General features: G+C 37.9%; 1 protein-coding gene across 13 annotated transcripts in view; it reads left to right on the top strand.

Annotated features, from left to right (window-relative positions):
• RBPJ (recombination signal binding protein for immunoglobulin kappa J region) overlaps positions 1-24674 on the top strand; it is a 201358-nt gene that overhangs the window by 114648 nt on the left and 62036 nt on the right. For 7 of the 13 annotated variants that reach the window (XM_074322037.2, XM_074322058.2, XM_019743888.3 and 4 more), the window contains exon 2: positions 24305-24487. The exons of the other annotated variants lie outside the window; for them this stretch is intronic. In XM_074322037.2, coding sequence (XP_074178138.1) covers positions 24471-24487 — 17 coding nt within the window. In that variant the 5' untranslated portion in view covers positions 24305-24470. The remainder of the gene's footprint in view (positions 1-24304; positions 24488-24674) is intronic. 13 annotated transcript variants of the gene reach the window in all.

Raw genomic sequence — 24674 nt, 5'->3', positions numbered from 1 at the left:
TTAAGCTGGTTTGCATAATTGGAACAAGAGTGTTTGTTCCCGTTTTGGAAAACTGCAGACCCACTAATATCTTGCTTTATTTTGCCAGCATACTTTTTTTTAATAGACTTTATTTTTTGAAGCAGCAAAATTGAGGGGAAGGTGTAGAGATTTCCCATGTCCTCCGTGCCCCCACATATAAGTAGCCTCCCCCATTATCAGCATCCCCCAGCAGAGTGGGACATTTGTTATAATTTATAAACTTACATTGACACATTATTGTCTTCCCAAGTCCATAGTTAACACAAGGGTTCACTCTTGGTGTACATTCTTTAGGTTTGGACAAATGTATAATGTATCTGCCATTGTAGTATCATACAGAGTAGTTTCACTGCCCTAAATCCCTCCTTCCTCCCTAACCCCTGACAATCGCTGAACTTTTTGTTGTTTCCATAGTTCCCAGCATGCTTTTCGAAATCATGTGACTTTTGATTTGAATGTGAGAAAATTTTTCATGCAAAAAATTGTATGGCTCTATACAAAGAAGGAGAGTTCATAGAAAACGTGAGAGTTGATAGGGAGTGGTGGGAAATAAAACTGGGAAACTGGCCGGGGCCTCTTAGAGGACCTTGAGTGCTAAGCTAAGGGTTTGAATTATCAATCAGGGACATGGGAGGGCATCACTAAACGTTTTTGAAGAGGTCAGGCTGTACGTAAACATTGTAAAATAGATTGGAATTGATGGAGACCGTAAGAGAAATACAACCAAGGTCTCATCTTGGTGGTAGGCCTAGGAATGGAAAAACAAACAGCTCTTTTTGAGGCAGGGTGGCATAGGGAGCTTTAGAATCGCAGCGCTATCTCTAAAATAGATCCGTGGCTTTGAGCATGTCACTTAACCTAAGTCTTGCACTTGTCTAAAAAATGGGAGAATATAATACTTCCTGGTATTGATGTGAGGATTAAATGAGATAGGGGAAATGAAATGCCATAGGCCAGTTCTGGAAGTAGTGGGCGCTCAATAAATAGGATAAGCTGGGTTGAGGGGAAGTGTGAAAAGGGAACGTGAGGGAAAAACAACTAACGATTGGAAACTGAGTGATGAAGTAATTAGAAATGGGAAAGTCTGAGTGAAGTGAACAGATATAAGAGAACCTACTTAACAAAGTGTTTTTGTTTCTTTTAGCTTTTAAATAAAAGCCAAATACTTATTTTTGCATACATCTGCTGTAACATTTAAAATCTTTATGCAGTTGAATTAATACATCTGCATTGATTATCTCTGTGTGTCTTTAATCTGTCAGCTCCATAAGCAGAGGATCAATATTTTACTGTCTTTTGTAATTGCGGAGCAACTGCTGTGGGCCAGATTATTCTGGATGAATAGGATTTGTATGGATGTAATAATATATAACACTTGCCACTAGGTGGCACTTAGTTGAAGTGATATGGCTGTCATTCAGCATTGATTGGTTTTTCTACGTGGAACCTCCTGAGAACGTGGAACCTCCTGAGAAACTGACCTCGGGATTGTTATGTTCAGCTTTTTGCCATTTCAGGACTATACTTTTTGAAGTGGAATATGAAGCATATAGCAAGTAGAAAACCCCGAATGTTAACAAATAGAAAAGCATAATGGCATTAGAACATGTTCTGTAGAAAGAAGGCTCAGTGAAATTCACAAGTGACTAAACTTCTCATCTCTGAATGTGTTTCAAGTGAAGCCTGGTGGCTAGATTTTAGATCATGGTTTTTCTTAAGACTGTGGATTGTTTTAATGGAAGAGACTGGGAATTTGTTTCTTACTGGATTTAATAATAGGGCTAATGGGCTATGACTCTATGTTCGCTTATTTATATTCTGGTGTATGGTACCCTCCCTGTTGTGGAGCAACGTACCATAAAATGTAACTACGTCCTACAGATTATTCAATCCATTCGATTCAGTAAACTTCAGAGCTGGAAAAGACTTTGCTAATCATATGTTCTAAAGTAACCACTCGTTTAAATGAATAGGCACAGATAGATTAAATAATTTACAGTTAGCTAATAGCTAAGATACATTCACTGACTGAGTGGGACTAGTTCCTGGTTTGATTTTTGGGGAGAGACTTATGCTGGTCTTATACTCTCTTATTTATACCCCTCAGCTGCCTTTTAATGTTACATGCACTTTGTTTTTTAAAATACTTTCTCAATCCTATTTGTGGGCACTTAGACCAAGAAAACAAATCTCTCAGCCCCAAGCCTGGCAGGTGGACTGCTGCTGCCAGTGTCTTCTCTGAGCCAGCCTGTTCTTTCCTCCGGTGCTGTTTTCTGCCCAGTGAGGGCGGCCTCTTGGAGAACACATTTGTTCTCCCTGCACACCTTCTCACCCGCTCTGCTGTCGCGGCCCCCACTCGAGAGAAGCCTCCGTTCAATTACCCCTGGCTCACCAGTCCCTGCCTCTTGCCTCCTTAGCTTTTAGTTCTGCTCCCTGCACTAAATCCCGGCTGTCTTGAGTTCCTAAAGCCTCTGGAAAAGAAAATGGAAGAATGGAAGAGATTGAGAAAAAGACTGTCACACGGGGAAGGTGGCCACAACTTGAAATTTTATACTGAAAGATGGGCTCATTTATGAACCTGATGATTTTCATACAGGGATTTTTTTTTTTAGTGTATGTGTCAAGACAGTATTACTGAAATCTTTTTCAGCATTTCAAAGATAGTAGTGATAGTTTTGGTAATTTACAGTTTATAATGAGTGTCATTATTTGATTAAATAGTACTGAATTAGTGGGAGTTGCTGCTTCACTCTTGTAATGTTAAAAAACACACACCTGGATAGCTGTAGCTTTTGAAGGTTATTTCATAATTATTGGTAAACAAGCCATTTTTCATCGTGGCCTTGCCCCATGATATACAGTGTGATGCATACATTTTACATACAAGGTTAGTGGCATGTCATTCGCTTAAACCTAGTTTCTTAGCTGTAACTCCTGGAAGTTGTCAGTTGGTAAATTAAATATCTTTTAAATTATATTAGAATTTAAATTCACGTGGTAGCTTAGGTGTACAGTTGATTCCTTTTTTCATTTCATGTTTATCTTGTTTCCATAATTATTTCAGGGAAGTGACTATCTTGATGTGGAACTTTTTAAGGGTTAATGAATGTCGTGTAAACACGCAATGTTGATTATTTTTCTCATTGGAAAAATAATGTCTGTTATGAGAAACTCAAAAGTTGTTTAAATACATCATGTGAAGGGAGCCGCTGTAGTCTTCTATCAGAAAATTAACTACTCTTAACAATTGGGAGTATACTGGGGGTGCCAAGAAAATGTATACACATGACTTGTATTCGTGTTTTGTTATTGGTATATATTGAGTGTTACAATTTTAATACAGTGTTTTCCTGTCTTAAAATGTGTATATATTTTTTTGGCACCCTCTGTATTCTTCAACTTTTTTTCCTAATGAAATGCTGACATTCGAGTTGGTCCGAAGGGTGTGGGTTATTGTTAAGGGGAAAAAAAAGAAATATTGACATTCATACTGTATATATATGTGTGTGTGTGTGTATATATATATATATATATACACACACACACATATATACATATATACATATATACATATATGTATGTATATAATATTGTATTAAAATGTCAATAGTTTAGCAAATATACTATCAAGAAGATTAGAGAACTGACATTTCATTGAATATCTGCTGAATCCTCAACTACAAAATGAGGGAGATGGTATTAAACTTTTTATAGATAAGGTATGTGAGGGTCTGGGATTTAGTCATTTACCTCAAGTTTACACAGCTTTGCTTCTGCGTTGCCATTTGCACTGCCCTGTACGTACTGACAGAGCTTTTGTTTACCGCGCCACCTAAATAAATGTAATCACCTGGAAGCTTCCAAGCTCTCTCTTAGGTGGCAAGACAGTCCCAGATAATGTCTAATGCAAGCCTTTAAGGAAAAGGAGATTATATTCATTATTAGATTATTTTCAAAATAAATCTGTGTTCTAGAAATGCTTTCAAAATTAGACTTGACTAGTCTTTGAACTTAAAAGGTTCTCTGAAGTAGCTAGCATCATTTATCTTTAAGTAAAATTTACTATAATTTTGTCAGGTACTCCTGTGATGTTCTATCCATTAATCCTCCTTTTTCAATTTGTATTTTCAGTTTTTTATTATCTTACTCCTTTTCTGCCTAAAGACCAATTTCCAGGTCTTTTAATTATTTTGTATACACAATATATGGCCTTGGGCAGGTTATATGATTGCACTGAACTTAAGTTTCCCCATTTGTAAAATGGAGAGTCTATCTGAGAATTCTTGTAAGGATCAAATGTATGTATGTAAAGGGGCTGCCAGACTAGGTCTGGTCTATAAGAATTGCTTAATGTCCATTTCCGTTCGTAGCTCTCATTCAAGATACTGCCTTATCTTTTCTTTACCACTTTTCTCATATTTATATTGTGTTATATTTTAAAATCTGGTTGTCACCCCAGGTGATCAGTAAATAATCTTTCAACCAGATCTCCAAACTTCATATTGGTCATGAGTCTGTTTAATTTTTTTGCATCCTTTGTTTTTGTTGACCATGATGTCTTTATTCTTGATTAGCAAGACACTCATTGTCTTCATCTCTTAAACATTCCGTCTTTTCTTTGCTGCCTCCTCCTCTTCCTCCAGTCTTGAATATCATCATTTGCAATCTTTATCTTTCTCTCCTTATCTGTTCTTTGACTTTATATCTGTATCATTAGCTCAGATGTTTAGATCCATATTTCTAGAACTCCTACTGGTTGTTCTATATGCCCATGAAACTTGGTTTTTCCAAAACAACTTGTTCTTTCACTACCTAGACCTGTCGTATCTTATGAAATAGGCTTGGTACCTGCTACTAGTGCTGTTGTCCATCTTGCTGCCACAGGTAAAAATGAACTTAAGGATTTTCTTCATTTCCTCCTACTGTTGCATTTTCTTGTTTTGTTGGGTACCAAATCTTTCCCTTTCTGCTTCCAGATTTTTTGTGTCAGATATTCTGGGCTCTCCTCGCCTACTGCCCTTGCTTTATTTCTCCAAGCCTCCTTCATCTCATGGTTGGACTATTATCACAGACTTGTCAACCCACTACCCCACTTGCTTCCTTCTTTAATCTATGGCTGTTGATGGTGTTAGTGTACACCTTTTGGTATTTGGGGGGTTGTGACCTAATTTTGTTGTAGATAGTGTGCAGAGATTTTCATTTGCTGTCTAGTTACCCTGTCTTTCAGGTGGGAGATTGAAAAACTCTGCTGTTGACACAATCATCCTAAAATCCCATCTGAGTTTTTTTAAAAAAATCATTAGCTAAATATTTGTTAATTGTAAATGAAATCAATATAATATAATAAGATGGTTCCTCTACACACCTAAACCCCAACCCCCAAAGATACACACTATTTATTTACAGTGGGGTGAGTATCCTCCCAAACTCCAAATTAATTTATCTTGCCAGGCTCACCTTTCTCGTGCACGGAAAAAGGAAAAGTCATGGTTACTATTGTTATGAAAGATTCTCTAAAAATCTAAACTTTCTTTGGGCTCACATTAAAAGACAGACTCAACATCTTTGTATTGACGATGGATAGTTCAAGTGCTACATGTATTTTTCTCTCAAAACAAAAGTAACAAAATAGAAAAAGGTAAACAAATCCTAATCCTACCAAATTAAACACAAAGTAACATTTAAATGTATATTTATCCTTTCAGGCTTTTCTTTTAAAAAAATGTTTATTACCCCCCAAAGTAACATATAAATATATTGTTAAAAAAACTCGAAAGTAAACGTGGAGCATAAGGAGTGGCGCCTCCTGGCTTCTGCCCCAGATGGCCTGTGTTAGAGTGTGATGGGCAGTCTCCTCCCACACTTTTTGCATATGTGATGTAAAAAACTGGGAGTCCTCCTGTCTGCCCTTCCTGCACATAAATTGGATGCCAATTAAACAGCATATTGTTCTTCAGCTACTTGGGAACAGTGTTCTTTGTGTACTTCTGGGTGTCCGTACGTGTCACTCCTGTTGTTCTCAGTCGTTGCTTTGAGGGAGTCTGCTTCTCGTTTTTTCCCATTACTGCCCCAAACACATCTGTGCACGTGCGAAGATATCAAAACCTGGGTGTGAGTACTTTTAAGTGGAATCACTGTTCTTTTTTCATCTGTTTATTGGCCATTTGTTTTTTTCCTTACGGATGTCTTTCTCATTTTGTGTAGGAACTTCTTATTTTCTGGATAATACTTTTTGTCAATATATTAAATATTTTCTTCTAACTTTTCATTAATCATTCAATCTTATTATCTTAACAGGAATTTAAAATTTTTATGTAGTCAAGTCTGTAGTTTTTCCTTTGGCTCTGTATTTTGCTTATTTTCCTCACTCTAAGATTATGAAAGCATATTTGTATGTGTTTTTCTTGTATATATGCTCTTCTACAGTTTAAAACATGATTTATCCCTTTAACCCTTCTGGGAGGATTTATTTTTCCCTGTGTATTATGTGATATGGGCTCCAACCTTATTTCTTTCCAAATGTATAACCAAGTGTATAGCATTTATTCTCAAACACTCAATTTTTTTTCTGCTTCCCTTCTATTGATACAGAGCTGTGGTTCTTAAAGTGAGGTCCTTGGACCCGCAGCAATGTGATAATCTGGGAACTTGTTAGAAATGCAAATTATTTCAGTCCAGCCCCACCTTCTCAAAAGCTCTGGCAGTGGCATTCAACAGTGTTTCAGCACACCCTACGTGATTTCTGATGCCTACTGACATGCGCAAAGCCTGTGAGCGCTCCCCTTTAAGAGCAAGCCCTCTCCGTGTGCACTAGATCCCATCTCTTCTCAGCTGCCCTTGGAAACTGGCCTGGCCAGCCAGCCTTCCTTCTCTCGGGTCTTAGTTTTTACCTTTCTACTGATGCATTCTTGACAACATACAAACATGCTATTACTTCTCTGGACTCCACACTCCTCTATTCCCTATTTCACTTTTCCCTTTTGCAACAAACTTCCCGTGAAGAGTTCTATCTCCAATTACTCTCACTCCATTCTCCCTAAACCTACTTCAGCCGAGCTTTTTTTATCTCCACCATTCTAACAAAACTGCTCCTCTCAAGCTTACCAGTTCCCTCCACACAGGTGAATATAGTGGTCCGTTTTTTTCAGCTATTATCTGACTTGATCAGCATTTGAAATCGTGGATCACTCCCCTCTTCAAACATTTTTTCCTTTGGCTTCTAGGATACCACCCTCCTGGTTTCCCACCTCACTGGCACCTTTTCTTGGTCTCCTTTCTAGTACTTTTTCGTTTTACCACATTTGTCTTGCTTTTCATTCCACATTCTGTGCTCCTGCCCTCTTTTATTTTTCTCTCTTGTATGTATCAATTAGCAGAACGTTTTATTTGCCTTTCCCCCACTAGGATATAGTGCTTGCTACATAGTAGGTCCTCAGTATCTGTGGAATGAATGAATGAAGTGCTTCTTAAACATCACTTTTTGAAAGCTGTGTTTTTTCACTGAGGTGGGAGAGTTGGCATTCAAACTCATGTCTCTGGATTCCATTTCCTTGCTATGAACATCTACCTCGTATGTGATAACACTACTGGGAATCCCTGCTCTGCCTCCTCCTGCACCCCCAGCTGCATGGTTACCCCTTAGTCATCCATCAGCACGTGATTGGCTGTACCCACTAACCAGAGGAGCCCTTCCCCTCGATCCATTTACAGATCTGAGGCAGGAGGGTAAGGTTGAACAGGAAATTGGTTTGTGTAAGATTTTTTTTAATCTTTATTTTTTAGAACAGTTTTATTTGGGATTTTGTCTCTGCATTTCATTACACAACTTTGGAAGAAAGGTTGTAGAAAGAACACAGGCTGGTGGTCATGAAACAGATTCTCTTTACCACTAACAAATTTGCTGATATTTCTGCTGCACCTTTTTTCAGCGTAAAATGATACCTCTTTGATCTAGGCTTTAAATTCAACATATACGAATACGTGTCAGAGAGCTTTGAAAATAATTCTCACACCCTATAAATGAAAGGTATTACTGTTAAGAATGACTTTAAGAGTTTCTCGTTGTCTAGATATATTCATTCTTTTATACTGTAGTAATTTTAATTTTGTTTAAAACTGCTCTGTAAATATAATTTTAAAGTTTTTGCTGTCAAATTTTGTTGTTTTTGTAACTAAGACAGCAGCTGTGGATGTGGCTTCACTGATGAGCGTCTACAATGATGAGCCTTTTTGGAGCACTGAAAGGCTGCTTACAAATGGTGGTCCCAGTTGCAGTGAATTCTGTGTTTGTTATTTGTGAATCCCTAAGGTTGAGTGTTTTGAGGGGGATGAGTTAGGATAGTACAGACTGAGAGAGAGTTTCTAGTCTGGTAATTTTTGGAGCAATCATTCTGCTACTGCTCTTATGATTTTGAAGGAGTTTGGAATGTTTTGCTTTACTGTTGTGATAATTCTTTCTCAGCTGTATCATTTGGATACGTGTAAAGGTAAATTGTAACCTGAAGATGTTTTACGAGCATGGGTTCTATCATCTAGTATTTTTGCTCTCAGTAGCTAACTACTGCTGTGTGTAACAGTACTTGTGGATGGAGCTTTATCCTGTGTCTGCTGTGTAAAGCGTAAATGCTGGCTTGTCTGGTCTGATTGGCCATACATACAGTTTTAGGCACAGTGCTTACACCCATTTTTCTTTCAGAAGTCTGTGGTTTTAATGCTGTGGAGCATATCCAAATAGTTAACTATTAATTATTAAAAGTAGTTTTATTCTGAGATATTAAAGACCACCTGGACATAAACTACGAGAAAGGGAGCTATGGTATTTTCTATCAAAAAATCTAGGCGATACATTTCTCAAAAGAATTCTAGAAAATGTTTATTTCAAGAAAAAGAATAAGGCTGGAAGAGCAATAGTTGAAACAAATGAGGATCTCTGACCAAAAAATACCCACCACTGTGTATGTGGTATTATGGTCAGCGTTTTTGAAGGTCTTAGAATATACACCGGGGGTATCAAAAAAACTTTTACACATTTTAAGAGATGTTATCTATGTACTTTTAAAGTTGAATTGAATTTCGGTAGCAAATTGAATTGAATTATGGTAGCAGTGTGTAGTATGATGCTCGCTCAAAAGGTGGCATTAATCACGTGAATGCTGGCGTCACCAAGCCACAGGGAGGACAGTCAAAGAGAATGGCGGGAGCACGGTTGTCGTTGGAGCCCAAGACCATTTCGAAGTGGTGTTTGAAATTCGAGCACGTTGTGGAAGGTACAGTTACAGTGGAGGCGTGGATATGCGAGTGAACTTCCAACACGCCTAACGACCGCTTGCATTCGTGAGAAGGCTGAGATGGTGGTACCGTGGGAAGAAACTGAGCCGGCGTCATGCGTGGCGATACAAGCGGACACTGGTCAGCATGGCTCAAGCAGTAGTTCACCATAATCAGAAGGGTCTGGATGCCGATGGTAACCACTCTGAGCACCTCTTGTAATTGCAGAAGTCAAATGTGACTTGTATTCGTCTCTTGTTATTGGTATATAGTGAGTTTTACAATTTTAATACAGTTTTTTTCCTTTCTTAAAATGTGTATACATTTTTTTGGCACCCTATTTGCAAATCTCTTCACTATTGATGTATTTAAATCATCATAATAGAGTCACTTGATTTGTAAAGGCAGTGCTTTGCATGCTTCCTGATCATAAGTTGTTGATCATTGAAGAGATTCGAAAGGTCTAGGTTAAATGTGCTGTTAATGTGAACTTTTTGTTGTTGTTGTTAAATTTCGTCTTATTCTTCATAGTGGTTGAGAGTATAAACTTTGGCAATAACATCTGTTCTTTTATTGTGTGGGACATGTTTTCAGGAAGATTTTTATGCACATTAAAGGAACAATTTTTGTGAATTTAGTTATTATCCACAGTCACTTTCAGATATAAAGGCATTCCCAGTGAGTTATTTCTGATTCATAAACAAATTTTAGCAGAGCAGATGTAGACTACCAATGGAATAATAAGCCAAAAAATATTAAGGGATTAGAGAGCCCTTTGTGTAACATTTAACTTTAATTGCTTGGCCAGTTTATATGAATAATTAAAATTTTGAGGCAGTTAAAATTTCTTTTCTGGGATTTCACAGTTGTCACTGATAGCTATAACCACTAGGGAAGCAGAAATATTATTTCCATCAAACAGATGGCTTTCCTAGCTCTGGTCCCTAATAGTGCCTGCTGAGGTGCCTGTTTATGTTGGATGAGTTCCTGATCACACCAACTTGGTATACTTCTGAAAGATCACGCCTGGTAAGAGAATACGATGTAGATATTACAATGACTTAGTGAACTTGAGAACTTCCAAAACTTGGAAGTGTGATATATAGTTCCTGTGCTCCTGGGGGAGTGTATGTAGTCTGTTCTTGTGAGAGGAATCACCTAGTAGTGGGTACTAATGCCTCAGCTGCCCTCTCACGGACTTCTTAGCTACCTCTGCTACTCTCTGACTTTCATTAGCTCTGACATCAATGTGCCGTTTTCATTTCTGCTTTAGTCAGAGGGCTGGCCCACCCAGTGCTGTGAGGCGTTGGGAGGCAGGTGCTTATTAGGATCAAGGATAGGTTTCCGTTGTGTGTGAGGAAGATTCGCAGAGAATACAGTATGGAGGGGCTTACAGTTACAGAATCACATCTTTTTTTCAGCTCTAATGTGGAGATTTTACTTGTTGATAGGATTACCTTTCCCCCTTTTAATGTTTGTTTTCCTTTTCCTGTTGGAAATATAAAAACATGCACACTCACATACTGGGGATCCACATGTATATTTATGCTCCTGACATTTCAAAAACACAGTCAACTATTAAGATTCTAAAAACTTTGCATCTCTAGGCTATATTTATTCTATAGCTAGCAGCAAATGTCTTTTGGAGTTATTTCTTAATGACATCTGAAAGGAACTCTGACATTTTGGCGATATGTGGGAACAGGTTGACTTTTGGAAAGGTAGAATGGGGCTTTATTTCTTTAATACTATAACTGGTTGGAGCAAGTTTTAAGAGCGAATAGAGTCATGGTGGATATATCTTGACTTTAGTGTTACTAAAATTATCAAGAAGGAAAAAAATCTGGGGTGGTATTGGTGCCATTTGTGAAGATGAGATGGCACTGAGATAATTGGCGTAGTAGAAGAGTTAGTGTTGGGGGGAGAAGTTTTTGGTTTTGAGAATGTTGAATTTGTAAGAGAGCTAGATGAAGGTACCCAGCGGCCAGTTATGTATATGTATTATGTTGTGGTTCCTGGACCTCAGGGGAGAGAGAGGTCAAGGTTGGAAATACATACTTGAAGACTGTTAGATGGTAGTTAAAACCTTGCGAGTGGGCAAGTCTCCTGGGGAAAGTTGGAGTTAAGCACAGACAGACCGCTGGTGAGCATCAACATTTAAGGAATGGTGTAGAAACCAGTCAAGTGAAGCTACCGTGTTTCCCTGAAAATAAGACCTAGCTGGCCCATCAGCTCTAATGTGTGTTTTGGAGCAAAAATTAATATAAGATCTGGTCTTACATTATATTATATAAGACCTGATCTTAAAATAAGACCTGGTATTATATTACATTTATATTACATTATATTATATTATTATATTATATTATATTATATTATATTATATTATATTATATTATATTTATTATATAAGACCCGGTCTTACTTTACTATAAGACTTATAGTAAAATAAGTATAGTAAAATAAGACCAGGTCTTATATTAATTTTTGCTCCACAAGACTCCTTAGAGCTGATGGTCCGGCTAGGTCTTATTTTTGGGGAAACATGGTACGTAGCATACTATAGGAAGCTGCTATAAGAAAGACCAGTAACTCGTCAAGTTTCACAACCCTTTTAAGTGCTTTGCCAGCGATAAAGAGCAAACATCTGTGTGGTCCCAAATATTTTCGTGGTTACTACTTGTCTTACGAAGATACATTGTTTTATAAACCTAACCATATCCATGACATCTGGTAGCAGACTTTGTGCCATTCTGTGGTCATTTCCCTTGCTTCTAATGAAAGATGTAATGAATGAGTTTCTTGTGTGATGAATCTCAGGAAGCTTTTTATAGAAATCTTGTTTTGTTTTGGTTAAACAGATAATGCTATCACTGATTTTCCATAAAATGCTTTTATTAAAGAAATCCGAGACGCTTCCTCCTGAAGATAACCTTGTCTTTTGTTCAGTGCTCTGTCCCTTGCACCTAGCAGAGTACCTGTCATGTAGAAGGCACTCCGTAAATATTAAGCTGTAGAATGAATTTACAGTTGGCAGTGTTTTCCTGTAGATGTTTTCTTAGAAATATTTTGCATTTCATTAACAAGTGAGCAAATACTATAAACTGAGGCAGATTAGAAAAACCATCTATATTAATTACCAACATTATGGGAAATTTCCCACACTATGTAATTTTTCCTAATAGTAGTTCTTGTCTCCACTCCATGATCTTCAACAGTGTTTTCCATACATACTTATACAGTAATTTACTAACAAGAAAATACATTTTGGTTATGTCCATGTTTTTCCCCAAGTCATATTTCTTTCCTCATGGTATGTGGCTTCTGAAGAAACTGCTAAAGAGGAATCTAAACATATATAGTTGATTTCAATGTAATTTTCCAAAGTACTGAATTGAAAATCATGTCTTTAAACCTTGCCAGATAGAAGAAGCTCACAACCTATAGAGATGTGCTGTGTTTTAAGTACTTAAAGTATCATTGTTAAAGTGTCATACTAATTGTGATTACCTTGTCATTTGGTAATATTTCAGGGCAAAACTTATATGTAGGGTGAGGTTATTGTTAACAGTAGATGTGTATATATATACATATATATATATATTTTAAAAGTTATCTTGGTTCTTTCTATTTTCTTTTTGACTGTCTTGCTATATCCATTTCTGATTAGTTCATCATTTTTACTTGGTAAAGAGGAAATGCTACTAGGAGGAAGAGGCCACCCTTCTGCTATTTATTTATTTGGTGGGCTTGAATTATTAGTATTTTCTTCAATACCTGTTTTGTTGCAGAAATCATCTTCAGACCTTCACCTGTTTTCTGAGGGCTCAGGTCACTAAACAAGGTGATTGGTGATGTGCTGAAACAAACCAGTCAGTGAGAGCCCGTCAGCTTTTTCCCGTTGTGGAATGCCTGTCCTTCCCGCAGGCTGGCTCCCCTGACGGGCTGACTCTTAGTGCTGTGTTCCAGGCAGCAACATACACACGTGGAGAAAACACGCACACGCACATCTCTGCAAGTATATGGAGGTTGCATTTCAGCGAGAGACAGACAACAAGTAAAATATTTATTGAGATAAGGGCTTAAGAAGAAAAAGTTGGGAATAGTAGGGGGAGCGTTGGGAAGAGCTTGGCTTGCAACAAGATGAATTGCTCATGGAAGGTCTCCCTGAGATGGTGACATTTGAGCAAAGGACCTTAAGGATAAGGTGAGAATGTCAGGCATGTATGCATATGGGGGAAGAACATTCCAGCAAGAAGGAACTGCAAATGTGAAGGCCCTGAGGCAGAGCTGCCTAGATTAGATGGGTGTAGGATATGGTGTGTGAAGATAAGAGAGGAGTCAAAGGTGACGCCATGGATTTGGGCCTGAACAAGGGTCATTACAGGGTTGCCATCGTTTGATGTGGGAAACTGGTTGGGGTGAGATTGGGAGATGGAGACGTGTGCAAAGGAGTAATTTGCTCGTATTGCTTCTGGATTTTGCATGGTGACGTATTTAAAAATGTCAGGCAGGCCAACTCTTGGTAGGAAACATAATTTTGAATATTGGTTTTGCTCTAAATTGATGGTACTTAGGGAAGATGAACTATTTTATTTGCCAAATGTAATTATAAAGGAAAGGAACTTTCCTGGAGTAAACAAAAGTATTTTATGTATCAATATTGGGTTACCTAAATACTTGAAAATTGTTTGCTTTATTCTATTAAAGTGTGTAACTTACCCCAACCCTGTTGATTTCAACAATAAATGTGATAATACTGTGCAGATTAGTATGTAATCTTTGACGTGAAAAACATAAGTACTGAGACAATTTTGATAGAAACAGGGAAATTGGGAGGCATAAAGCTCCAATATTAAGAATAATGGGAAGAAGACAAATTTTTGACCACGGTTATACTGTGATTTATAAGAAGTATAGTATATATTTGAGCATTCAGACGACCAAAATATATCTCACATATATCTTCGTCCACAGTTCCTGGCTCACAGCTCCTAAAACCCTTGGAATTTCCTCAGTCATGAGAGCAATGAAAGGTGTCTTTTGTTTTGTCAGTGAGGTGACTTTTGGAAAGTGCATAAGAAAGGGGGCTGGTTGCCGTGGAGCCCGCGGGGGATCCGAGGGTTGGAACCTGTGGTCCCACCCTTCAGCCTCCTGGGGGTGGGGAGGGGCTGTGTGCTGAATCATTTGCCACTGACCAATGATTTCGTCAATTATGACTAATGAAGCCATCATAAAAAACCCACGTGGCAGGATTTGGAATGCTTCCAGGCTGGTGAACATGTGGAAGTGATGGGAGAGCCTTGCCCTTGAAAAGGGTGGGGAAACCCGGTGCCCTTTCCCCATTCCTCGCATCTCTTCCATCTGGCTCCTTTTATAATAAACCAGGAATCTAGTTATTAAACTGTCACCCTAGGATCTTTGAGCTGCTCTAGCAAATTAACCGAATCCAAGGAGGGGGTCATGGGACCCACAAGTGTCTAGCTGGTCATCAAAATCTGGCCTTGCAACTGGCATCTGAGGGAGGAGGGCAGTCTTGAAAGACTGAACCCTTAAACTGTAGGATCTGACTATCTGTAGATTGTGTCAGAATTGAATTGAATTGTAGGATACCGTCCCAGTATCCAGAGAAGTGCTTCTTGGTGTGGGAGACCCCTTCCCACAATTCCGCAGTTGGTACCAGGACCCATTTAACCACATACTTAGGTCTCCAGGCGTCACTTAGGAGAAGTTCCCCTGGAATGCTCTATGTTATGGACAGTTATTCAGGGCAACTGTATCTATCAAAATACCTGCTATGTAGCCTGTTTTCTATACAAGCTGTGTTGATCTTTATGAGCTTTCTGTTTTGATAGTATGTTTATATATTTGCAAATATATGCATGCTGGATAGGACCCATTGCCTTAGTTTATACAGATTACTTAGTAGCGTCACTCTCCATAGTACCAGTTTCTGTAGTTATATTAAGAAGGGATGTGCCCAAAGGGCTGCAGGAGAGAGGGGGGGAGGGGGAGGAGGAAGGGGAGGGGGAGGGGGGAGAGAGAGAGAGGTGTGTGTGTGTGTGTGTGTGTGTGTGTGTGTGTGTGTGTGTGTATGTATTTTTCTCGTGTCTACTTTGCCTGGGATCACAGGGAGTTGACATTGATCTTTAAAGATCAATAAAAAATCATCTAAACTTTTAAATTCAAAGTAGCATTCATCTCTACTTGTGCACTTTTGTCCTAATGGTGGCAGTTTTAACACAAATTCGTTATTTTCCCTGTAGGGTTGGAGTTTACCTCACATCTTTTAAAAACCAAAAACAAAACCAAAGGAAAAATTATCACGGCGTTTTAGTGCGTCCTTATGTACTGAAGGTTCATAGGGTTGTTTGTCAAATGCATGCAGGATTCTCTGCCATGATGCCCTATGTATCCTGACAAACCTTGAGTTCTGCAAAACTGTGCAGTTACAGTAAGACAGCTTATGGGGGAAAAACAGGTGGGACAGACTACTAAAAATCCACGGAACTTTGATCTTGAATAATAACTAAAACAACTCTAATAATAAGCCAAAGACTAGCGTTTTTACCTTGTATTATTGCCTTTGGGGTCTTTGTGGGCTCCAGCCTCCTCCTCCTAGGTCCTGGAAGGGCATTGCAACTAAGAGACTATTTTCATTAAAATTGAAAATCTAAGTCAGGGCGAATTCTTCTTTATTAATTAGTCTGGTGTTTTTAACACAGGAGGAATTTTCTTTTGCAGCTTCTTCATTTGCACAGGCAGCTTTGCAAATAGATGATTACCCCAGCTGAAAGGGAAAGATTTCCTGAAGCCCCTGAATTCAACCACTAATAGGAAATAAAAGTTCTTTTGTAGGTTTTCAAGGGTTTTTTCCTTAAAATATTCATCTTTTGCTAAGGTTTTATTTTTAATTGTGAAAAAGCTTGTTCCCAATTGCCTCAAAACAATGTGCTGCCAGGAAAAACCATGTCTGAAGCTACGTGACTTCCTTTTACATCAGCATCATTTTATTTCTAGTTGCCTAAGGTGATTCATAGCAAAGAAACATAAATTTTAGCGGATTGTTTTTATTTGATTTGTTAACTACATAGAGTGAGTTGCAGGTGAGTATTAGTTTTTTTGGATTCAGAAAGATGAGGCTTTGAATTCAGGCTCTGCTACTTCATTGTCACTTTTTGCAAGTTACTTCTTTAAGACTCAGTTTCTGTATCTATAAAATGGAATGTTAATTACTGTACCTACCCATAGAATTGGTACGGTGTTTCCCCGAAAATAAGACCTAGCCGCACAATCAGCTCCAATGTGTCTTTTGGAGCAAAAATTAATATAAGACCTAGTCTTATTTTACTATAAGACCAGGTTTTGTATAATATAATGTAATGTAATATAATATAATATAATATAATATAATATAATATAATATAATATAATATACCAGATATAATGTAATATAATACCAGGTCTTATATTAATTTTTGCTCCAAAAGACGTATTAGAGCTGATTATCCAGCTAGGTCTTATTTTCAGGGAAACATGGTAGTAAATAAATGAGATAGACAATCTTTTTTATACACTGAGTTTACTCGTAAATGTTAGTTCTTATTTGCAATTGTCATTTATAATTCATAAGATTCTTCAGAGCATGACAACATATACCACTATCAAGGAACATTTTTCCGCAAGTTTAACATTTTTCAAATAATTTTTACATCTTTATTAATTTTATTTAATATGAAATATTTACGAGAAGGTAGGATTTTGTTCCTAACATCAAGTATTTAGGTCACAAGGATCACATACAAAATGTAAATAAGATTTGTATTTTTAGGTTTTTTTGGCAAAGATTTACACAGGAAACTGATCAAATAATCAGAATATGCAGAAGCTGTAATTGTATATAGACTCTTGTGATGTCACGGGAATATGAAAAGATTTTTTTTTTCCAATAGCTTATGATAGAGATGAACTTATTTTTATTTAAATGCTGTTAAAAGTTTTCTGCTGTTCTACTTTTGCCTGTGACATGTAGTGGTTTTTGAGGTTTGTATTCTCTCTTCCAACTCAAAGGTTTCATTTAACCAAATATGTTGAAATGGAACTCCATTTAAAATTTCTTATTGATTCTTCTTATTTGATTTGATACTGCCTGTTGACATTTTTATTGGGAAGTTAAACACATCCCATCTGTGGGCTGTCTAGTATCATGCACTGAACTGTTTTCAACAAATCTTATTCAGGAGTCATTTCTTGAAACACTGTTATAGCCAAGAACTTGGACCGCCTTCAGTTTTATAAAAGATGAGTTAAGTACAGTTTTGTCCTTGGTAGTTTGTGCCTTAGTGGGGAATCGAGCTATGCTCATAACTAACTGTAATGTAAGGAAGAACACAAACTTGCCTGTAATAGAGACATTTCTCAAGGAACACTGAGGTACAGGAGAAGGAATGATGAATTCAGACAGGGGGTTTCAGCAAAGCCTTCGTGAAGGATTCCCTCCTCTTCTTATTTTAACACTGTTAAATTATACTAGAGAAAGATGAGTTCTGGAAGTCTGGAGGCAGGAGATTTTGTCAGAACACCTGGGTCCTGACTGTCCTCTGCCCTTCCCAGTCAGGATGTGGTTCTTGTTGGAGACAGATAAGTTTATTAAAAAACCCAGCAGTACCTAGTGTTTGTAAACATTCCTTTAAATGGGAGAAAATAAAGTCAGTAAGCCTGAGTAGCGGCCAAGTAAGAATGTGGCTTTCTCAGCCCTGCTGGAGCTGGACCTTAGGAGGCTGGTGCTGGCAGCCTTGAGTGCCCTTCGGGAGCTTGGGCCAAGATGAATCTGTGCCCAAGACAGGCTGCATGAGCTTCTGCTGTGTGTGCCGCCGCCATTCAGTTAAATCCTGTGTCATTGGCTAAATAGAGTAGGAAGTCGATCAGGCCAAGTGGGTCAGGAGTGAGACGGTCTCCCATCTGTAGGCTCTTCCTGCCTGTTTGTAACACATTTGAAATGGTACAGAATTAATTCAGGAGTATATTTCCGTATCATGATTAGGATAGTTTAGAAACCCTCAGTTCTACTCCTGCAGAGGTAACCACTATTAAAAATTTGGGATATATTCTTCCACAGAATTTGGGATATATTCTTCCACACAATTAAAATACACATGAAAGTACATAAGTGTAGTTTGGGTTTTCTTCAGGGCAGATGGGCTCATATTAATGAATTTGTATATTATGTATTATGTTCAGTTTTAAAATTTAATAATCTTGAGTTCTTTTCTTAGCATATATTTAGGATTACTTCTCTCCCTTTAAGTCTGTAGTATTCCTTATCCATAATGTAGGTGTAACAACTTATTTAGCTAGTTCCCATTTGGTGTACAACTCGATGTGTTTCTCTCTGAGAAACAACGCTGGTAAATACCTTTGTGTACCACATATGCATGAATATTTTTGTAGGACATACACTTTTAGGACACGTACTGGCTGCAAGGGTGTGTGCGCTTGCAGGTTTGATAGATGCTGTCAAATGTTCTCCAAAAGCTTATATCCATATATAACTTTATTATGTATCCATATGTTAACTTACATCCATATACAGCAGTATAAGAGTTGATGAGCAGATTTCAACAGGAAAAGCGTGGAGGCAGGCGAGCCTAGTAAGTATGGTGAGGAAAGGAAGCAAGTAATCTGGTGTACAGTATAGAAAGCAAGCGAGGCTTGTGGAAGGTGAGTCCAGAAAGATAGGTTGGACCAGATAACAAAATATTGTTTAGTGTGTTGCTCAGAACTTGAAACTTGAGAAGACAATGCGGGCCTTTCGAAAGGTTTTACATACGAGCTTTTTTTCCAAGAGCAGTAACTGTAAAGGCAAGGTTTCTGAGGATGACAGATGAGCTGTGAGGCTGTCCCAATGGTCATATGCTGTGACGAAGCCCATGGCATTAGAAATGAAGAAAGGAAGGAATCAGATCCCAGCAGTTAGACAGAGTTAATCTCTGAGGCTTGGTTTAGGATAAGAAGGGAAAAGACCGAATGTTGCGGCTATCGGAGCGGTTAGGCGGTATAGGTTTGGGATAAAATCGGAAAAATTTTTTAAAGAAGATAAGTTACTGTCTGTATGTGTACGTAAGGTGTGGTGTTTTTTTTTATTGTGGTCACATAAAATTGACCATTTTAACCAGTTTTAACTACACAGTTCAGTGGTATTGAGTACATTCGTATGGTTGTGCAGCCATTCCCACGCTCCAGCTCCAGAACTTCTTCCATCTTCCTAAAGTGAAACTCTGAGCCCATTAAACAATAAGTCGCCATTCTCTCTTACTCCAAGCCCTTGGTAACCGTCGTTCTGCTTTCTGTCTCTGTATTTGACTGCTCTAGGTACTGCAGATAAGTGGGGTCGTACCGTATTTGTCCTTTTGTGACTGGCTTATTTCACTTAGCGTTAATGTCTTCAAGGTTCATTCGTGTTGCAACACATATCAGAATTTCCTTTTTAAGGCAGAATAGTATTCCATTATATAAACGTACGTACCACTTTTGAAAAATCTATCCATCTGCTGATGGACACATGGGTTGCTTTTGTTTGGGGGTTTTTGGGGCAAGGGGTTTTTTTGTTTAATTATTGGAGAGTGACTACAATAAAATTTAGTTTGTAAAACAGTACAAAACACTGCACTCTTGTATAGATCCACGGTTAGAAAATAGTGTTTGTTGCCGCAGGATGATTACAGAAGTTCTTACTCTGTACAACTCAAATATATAATACCATGGTTTGGGGATCTAAAATGCTTATTTTATTAGTGGTAGGGTAAGCAAAGTGTTAACATAGTATTACCATAATGGTTAAAGGTATAGTATAAAGTTAACTGATTTTAGAAGACCTGGAGTTTTTAATACAATCATTGGATTATTATGAGGGTTAAGTAATACGTTCAAAGTTATGTACACTTTGAAGTACGCCAAACAGAGAAGGTGGTGTAATACATTTTCTAGTCTGATGGAAGAATTGTTTTGAAAGAATTTGGATTATTGGATAGATAAAATAAAACGGCCCCTGCATCTGATGAAATAACTTCTGTGATATGGATATTGTCAAGTAAAATAGGGATGATGAGTGAGTTGCCATCAAGTAGGTGTTGTTATCTGTTAATTGTGACGCTATCTCCAAAATCTTGGTTACTTTGTGGCAGTAATTTCATAATTTGAGTTAAAACGAGGACAGCAGGTGAGAACAAGTGTATGGGGCCGGCCATTCCCTTTTCTAATCCATTACTTCCTAGGAAATGCATCGCTTTCCAAGTTCTCTGCGGTCCATTTCTATTTAGCAGAGTTGTAATTGTAGGCCCACGGCCTGACGTTGTGACTTCTATTAATACATTTCAACACAGTTTCATCTCAGGAAAATGTGTTATGTTTTGGAACTCATTAACACACAGTTTTCTTTGATGTTCCTTTCCTATTAAAACATCTACCCACACAAATTGCTATATATCAAATTTTTGTAACAGTTGGCATTGGAAAATTGAAAAGCATGAAGAGAATATAAAACATAGATGAAGAATAGTAATGGAAAATTAAAACAGATCAAAAGAAGTCCCTGGAGACTCTTAAATTCGTTCTTTCTAGGATGGGTACAGTTATAGGATAGCTCTTCAGCTTAATTTCTTTCGACCTCATCTTAAAAGATAAGCTAATAGAAGGTAGTTGGTATTTAAATGAGATACTTAGCATGTGGGAAGCACTTCGTAAATGTTGTCTGTTAAACTTATTATTTCTAACTATGGGTTTGAGACTGAGGCATTTTAGTGGCTGGAGAGAAATAGATAATAGGTTACTCTTTTTAGCATAAATTGCCTTTATTGTTTTACCTCTACAGTGTTTGAATATAGACTGTCTCCCTTAAATTAGTCTCTGTAATTAGAAATTTTCTTAATATTCTTACCACATTATCTTTTATTCAACACTGACGAATATGGCAGAGGATGCATAATTAAAATACCAAGATTACTTGATTAATATGTAATACTTTTACCTCATCAGTTCTTTAAAAAATCCAACTACAAGCAAGAACTAAACAGACTAACTTTATTTATCACATCTCCGTACCCATTTGCAGAAAGTTCCGATAAACTGCAGTGAATTAGAGCCACAAATTTGATCATCACCCACATAATTGGAATAAACATAAGTGTGAACATTTTTTAAACTTAAAAGCGTGTTTCTTGACCATTACATTAAAACATTCCTAGGAACATGTTTTATTTTGATTTTAGAGTTGTGGCGTTAGCAGTAACTGATTACCAAGTTGTACCTTCAGAGGTCAGCAAATGCCTACTCTGATGGGCAGTGTTTCAGGTGTTTTCACATTTAAGCATTATTACTGCAATTTTGTGCTGGTATTATCTACAGAGAAGTTAAACATCCAGTTAAGTTTCTAACCTCTGATTCCTCACTCCCAAGTTCAGAACTTGATCAGCACATTCTTTATCATTCATAACCACATAATCTTTTAAGTCACCAAAATTTACATTTTATTTTAAACAAAAAGAGACCTAAGCAACTAAGCTGAAGGAGAAGGAAACTCATAGAAACTCATGTTTTTAACCTTTTAAACTACAATTTTGCACCCACCTAATAGTAGACATAAAAAGTATATTCAGGCTCTTTCACGTTTCTTAGTTTCCTCTCAATCCTAGAAAGGAAAGAAACTTCTGTTGACTTGCTTGTTTTGAATAGATACATAGTAGTGTTTGTGAGCAGATTTACGGTGTTACTGCTTTTCCTTCCCTAACATCCTTTACTTAGCACTTTTGAACTACTTACTGTGTTTTTTCCTCCCTCTCTACTGTTCCCACCCTCCTATCTTTGGTCTCCTGGCAGGTACACTGATCCATTTGAAAAAGGATAGTTGTGTATGTGTATATATGCATGTGTATTTATATTTAAATGATACCTGTCCATACGGTGCCATGTAGAATTCTAGCAAAAAACTGTAGGCATATCCCAGTTGAACCCTAGGTGTTTGCCACTTTAAGAGTAGTAGTCTCATCAGACACTTTGGTAGATGTTTTTATCAATGTTACTGAAAATTTGGATATATGTTTTAAGGAATGGGCTTCCCCCAGTTGGGAGTTCCTCGAAGTAAAATCAGCTGAATATTTCCTCTTCCAGAATTGCTAGATCACAAGTATCTTTTAGTTACTAGGTCTCACTGATCCTGACTTCAGTCTCTTAGCTATAGATGCTTGACGTCCTCTTGCCCCCAGTGTTTAACTGGAACTTACAGTTTTACTATCAAGATGGGAATCAGAGTAGTTTATGATTTAATGCTCTACAACAGTGCTGTGGTAGAAAAGTGCGAAATCCCAGCCAGAAGATCTACATGTAAGTCCTAGTTCTTTTCTCTTACTGCATGTTTTCTTGGGTCAGTCCCTTCACTACAGAACCTCAGTTTTTTCCTCTGTAAACTGGGGTTCTGAAAATTGAACGAGGTAATGAGGCAGACCGAGGCGTTTATTCTTTATATAGCCTGCCGTATTCCCCAGTGGTGAGCGTTGTTCTTTGTGTGCAAGGGAGGCGCTGTACTTCAGGAGCGTGAACCTGATAGTTCTGTGTAGGATGCTTTTATTTGGAGGCGCAGAGCCATAGGAAACAATGTGGATGTCCTTCCAGGAAGTTGTATATATCTACAGAGCCATTAAGTGGTTTAAAGCTGCAGTGGGAACGTTCCGGTCAGGGGGTTGCACGAATGTGGTAAAATGCTCAGTTTCAAAACGATGGCCGTGGCTGCAGTGCTTTTATTGGCCCGAGGCCCTTGTTTCTCTGTGCTTCATTAGTTTCTTCCCACCCTACTCGGGTAGAGTTCTTTCCTATATGCAATTCCGCCACCATTATCAGCTTTCTGAAGGAACCTACATTTTATAATCTGCATTCTCCATAACCTTCAATAGCGCCAAGTCTCAGAAATATGTAATTTTTCTGACAGTGGACTTGAAAGGTTGTCACTCGAATCTACCCTTTCAAACAGCCAATAGTTTCACTTTCTCCTTAGCACATCCTTGTTAGCCCCAGCCTGGGACTTTGTCCTCTTGCTTTCGTTCCTTGTCTGTTAACCTTTACACGAGCTGTTCCCCAAACCCAGAGTGGAACAGCTTCTCGAAGCTTCTTTCTTCCCTTGGAAGCCCTTTTTATAGCTTGTTTTCATTAAAAATTTCCTGATCAGACCTCTTTAAGTAATTTTAATTGCTTTATGATGTGAATATATATGTGTATTGATAATTTATCAGCTTCATTTTCTTTATGTAGCTCGAGTATTCTTGCTGTCTTGTAACTCTAGAAGAAACGTAGAGTGAATTCTTAGATTTAAAAGGTGATACGTAGACTTCTTATTTTAATAATGACATGTTCTTAATGTTTTTATATAAGCAAGGTGGTTGGGGTGAGAAGAGGAACAGAGTCTGCCAAGGCAGTCCCAGAGCAGCAGTAAAACTTGATAGCAGTCAGCCATCTCTGTTCAGACCCATGCATGCTCTTCATAGAAGTATGCTTTAGAAGCAGGAGCTCGTTTCCGTTTAATGACTTCCATGAAATTAAAATGATTCAGTAATATTAACAGCAGGAGGGGTATTGTTTGAAGGAACCCCCGCTGTCTCTATTAATGAATTCCCTTTTATACAGGTGTGTGGTGATTTCCTGAGCTCGTTCAACACAGAGTAAAATAGTTGGTCAATCAGAAGTGGACCTGGCACCTACCAAGTGTTCAGACCTGTCTTTTAGGTTATTTTTCATTCAGAAGAAAACTGAAGAATCGATTGGGTTAGAGATTTGTGGGGTTTTGAGAGATCCCAGCAAAGCCAGAGTTGTCTCTCTGACCACTAAGCACGTACGCCTCGTTAACAGTGACAGTATTACCTAATAATAGTGGTGGCTTCTTGGTTTTTCTTAGTCATGGCAGCAGTTAACAGTGCACCAGTGGCTTAACATACCAACATTGAAGTCCTTATTTTTTGTTTTTGTTTTTAAGTCATTGAAATTATGAGACTATCATTCAAATGGAAGCATTATAGTTCTTCGGAACCATTATGATCTCAAAAGGAAAGGAGAATGATACTGATACACGGGCTGAGGTGTTTTGAGGTGCATCGAACTGTCCCAAGCTGTGATTTACCTTAACATGTCCTTGAAGTGCCATGGCGTGGATTAAAAGGTATGCTTTAGAAGTCTCCCAGTGCCCCCCAGCGTCGTGGATACAATAAACGGTCATGATTCTGTACTGAATTATCTCGTATTTTAAGATATTTTAGTGTTTACATTGCAGATGTGGTTATGGATTTATGGCAATAGTTTTTTTGTTGTTGTTTTTTTTTTGGTTAGGAAAAAAAAATCTATATTTC

Source organism: Rhinolophus sinicus, chromosome 1 (genome assembly GCF_057876585.1).
Source record: "Rhinolophus sinicus isolate RSI-liver-muscle chromosome 1, RSI-T2T, whole genome shotgun sequence".
In the NCBI taxonomy this organism is placed as follows: Eukaryota; Metazoa; Chordata; class Mammalia; order Chiroptera; family Rhinolophidae; genus Rhinolophus; species Rhinolophus sinicus.
The sequence above is the reverse complement of the archived record's forward strand: the minus strand, read 5'-3'. Positions and strand labels throughout refer to the sequence as shown.